The sequence below is a fragment of the Perognathus longimembris genome, chromosome 23, assembly GCF_023159225.1.
Source record: "Perognathus longimembris pacificus isolate PPM17 chromosome 23, ASM2315922v1, whole genome shotgun sequence".
NCBI classification, from domain to species: domain Eukaryota; kingdom Metazoa; phylum Chordata; class Mammalia; order Rodentia; family Heteromyidae; genus Perognathus; species Perognathus longimembris.
In genome coordinates, this window is record NC_063183.1 from 6,468,313 (window position 1) to 6,471,212 (window position 2,900).

Sequence of the window (2,900 nt, forward strand, 5' to 3'; positions counted from 1 at the left end):
GTCTCAGCCTCCTGAGTAATTAGGATGACAGGCATGAGCCACTGATGCCTAGCAAGTCTTTATTGTTTTGGATTCTTTTTCAGATAGGCAGGACGAGTTTGCGGAGATCCAGTGGTCTGGATAGAACAGGACAGACATAGGGCGACCTCCCAGGAGTGGACAGGGCAGAGTCTCTGCATTCTTTTGGGGTGTGAGCTCTGGGGCCTGGAACTCACTGTGGGGTGAGACTGAGTTCAACAGAGCCACTGCCCATTCAGGCCCCACCTTACCCAGGAAATGCCTCCTCACCACAGTGACCACATTGCCCCCCCCACCCCAGGTTGCCTTGGAAACACCCCACTGAGGGCAGGAGCAGCTGGGGCATGGTTGCCTAGCAACAGGTGGTGGCCACCCTTCCGCCTTCATTTGAGGCCAGCCCTCAGTCAACCACTCTGCTGTCTCCCAGCATGCTCTGGGAAGAGCCACTCTGAAGAGAGAGCCAGGGACTGATCCAAGGTGAGGTGAGGGGTACAGAGCCCCGCACAGATAGATACAAGGGCTTCAGAGGCTGGAGAGAGGTGGGCAGGAGAGGCTGGGACCACACAGTGGTGGCACCTGAGATCTGGCATCGTAGTGTGAAATCCAGAAATCAAGGAGAGGGGAAGGGGAGAAGGCCTTGTGGGGGGCTGGCAGGGGGATCCAAAAGAAAGGGTACACATACAGGAAGCGGCTAGAAGGAGATGTTTATTCTCATTTCTTCTCTTCACCACTTCCTTCTTAAGCTAAAGCAGGATCTAGGGGCGGCCAGGGCCTTTTGTCTGAGGCACCCTGGGGTGGGGTGGCTGGAGAAGCCATAGGCCCAGCTACAGGCCCAGAGATTTCCTGTGGCCTCTGCCTGAACTGTACCCCCTCTTGGGATCTCTAGGTCCCCATGTCTGAGTCCCGTTGCACCCTGCCTCTTGCTTTTGCTCGTGTGTGTGTGGCACCTGCGGGCCAGTACTGTAGCTTCAACTCCGGGCCTGAGCGCTGTCCCTTTTCTTACTCAAGCCTGGTGCTCTACCCCTGGAGCCACAGCTCCACTTCTGGCTTTTTGTGGTTAATTGGAGATCAAAGTCTCATCCACTTTCCTGCCTGGGCTGGTTTCAAACCATGATCCTCAGATCTCAGCCTCTTGAGTAGCTGGGATTACAGGCGGGAGCCACTGACCTGGCTCTCAGCCTTGCTGAGACCCTTGCTGCCCTCCCCCCTCTCTCACCCAGCCTCATCTGCTTCCTCCCCCCTCCCTTCCTTTCCCCTCCCCGTGTCTCCCAGATGCCTTTGACTCCTGAGCAGCCCTCGGGGTACACGGAAGGCCTCCCCACTCCTGAGGCAGCCCTGTGGCCCCCGCTCCCCTGCGGGCCCTGCATCCCCATCATGCTGGCCCTGGCCTCCCTGGCCGCCTTCTTCATCGTGACCACGGCCGTGCTGGCCGAGCGCCTGTTCCGCCGCTCGCTGCGCCGGGACCCCTGCCAGCGCGCGCCCACCCTGGTGTGGCGCCCCGGAGGAGAGCTGTGGATCGAACCCACGAGCACCGCCCGAGAGCGCTCCGAGGACTGGTACGGCTCCGCTGTGCCTCTGCTGACCGACAGGGGCCTGGAGCCTCTTGCCCTGGGGGGCACCCTGGAGGCCGGAGCCGCTGCCCCTTTACACCCCTCAGCCCCACACCCTGCTCCCAGCTCCTTGGCGCCCCAGGCGCCGCCTGCAGTGACCGCCTGCAGAAGCACCTTCGGGGGATCCCAGCTCTGCGGGGAAACCGCCCCCACCACAGGCGTGGTGAGCTGGACCGGGCCTGACCTGAGACCAGATCCCCGCGGGCCTTGTGAGCCCCCCCAGGCCTGGAGGCAGCGGCCCGGCAGCCCTGAGCCCGACTGGGGTCTCCAGCCTCGGGTCACCCTGGAGCAGATCTCGGCGTTCTGGAATCGCGAAGGCCGGACCAGCGTGGGGTTCTGAAGCCCCCGGGCCCCAGGGCCCCAGGACTGGCTACCTGGAGATTTCTAGAGAGGGCTCCACTTCACAGAAACCTCCAGGCTGTAGCCTCCAAGCGGATCTGGGGGTTGCAGGCACCTGCCAGGCCTCTGAGGCCTGGGTTTCTATTCTGCTGGGCCTGGGCGGTGAGCAAGCGTGAGTGTGCGTGGCCTGTACTTCAAGAAACTGCCCCGGAAAGCCTCGGTTCAACTGCGGAGGCTGCGGCTGAGGGCGAGCGGCACAGCAAGCGGACTCCATGCCAGAAATCACAGCGCAATTCCCAAGTAAGAAAAGGTATCCAGACTGGCAGGAAATAGCATCTAATCAACCATCTTCTACCCCTTCCATCCGTGCGTAGCTAGGATGCCCTGATGGCGGGAAAGCATCCCAGGCGGCTGCCCCGATGGGGTGCTGACAGGTAGCGGCTGTGTTGGCAGGAGATGGCAGGAATCCAGCTCTCCAGAGCCACAGTTCTTGTCTCTCCTTAACTGTTCACCCTGCCACTCGCCATGGCCACTGAGAGGTTCTCCAGGGAAACAGACACAGGGCAAAATAAGGCAAAGGAGTGTGTGTGTGTGTGTGTGCGCGCGTGTGTGTGTGCGCGTGCCAGTACTGGGGCTTAAACTTTGGGCCTCATGCTCTTGCTTAGCTTGTTCACTCAAGCCTGGAGCTCTCTATTAACTTAAGCCACACTGCCACTTCTGGCTTTTTTGCTAGTTAATTAGAGCTAAGAGTACTCAGATTTGTCTGTTTGGGCTGACTTTGTACCCCCATCTTCCTATCTCTCAGCCTCTTGAGTAGCTAGGATTATAGGGGTGCACCACCAGCACCCAGCTGCTAAGGAATCTTTACAAATGAACCTTGGGGGCTGAGATACCTGGCACAGATTTCTTTCTCTAAAAAGGCAGTGCTGGGCT

The 2,900-nt window shown here is 59.7% G+C and overlaps 1 protein-coding gene across 1 annotated transcript; it reads left to right on the forward strand.

The window, feature by feature from the left end:
* The first annotated feature begins 429 nt into the window (after window positions 1-429).
* Window positions 430-2,516, forward strand: C23H16orf54 (chromosome 23 C16orf54 homolog). Its single transcript, XM_048332393.1, has 2 exons — window positions 430-495; window positions 1,291-2,516. Exon 2 carries the CDS (start codon window positions 1,291-1,293, stop codon window positions 1,966-1,968), a length of 678 nt encoding a protein of 225 aa, XP_048188350.1. The 5' UTR covers window positions 430-495; the 3' UTR covers window positions 1,969-2,516.
* Window positions 2,517-2,900: the final 384 nt, after the last annotated feature.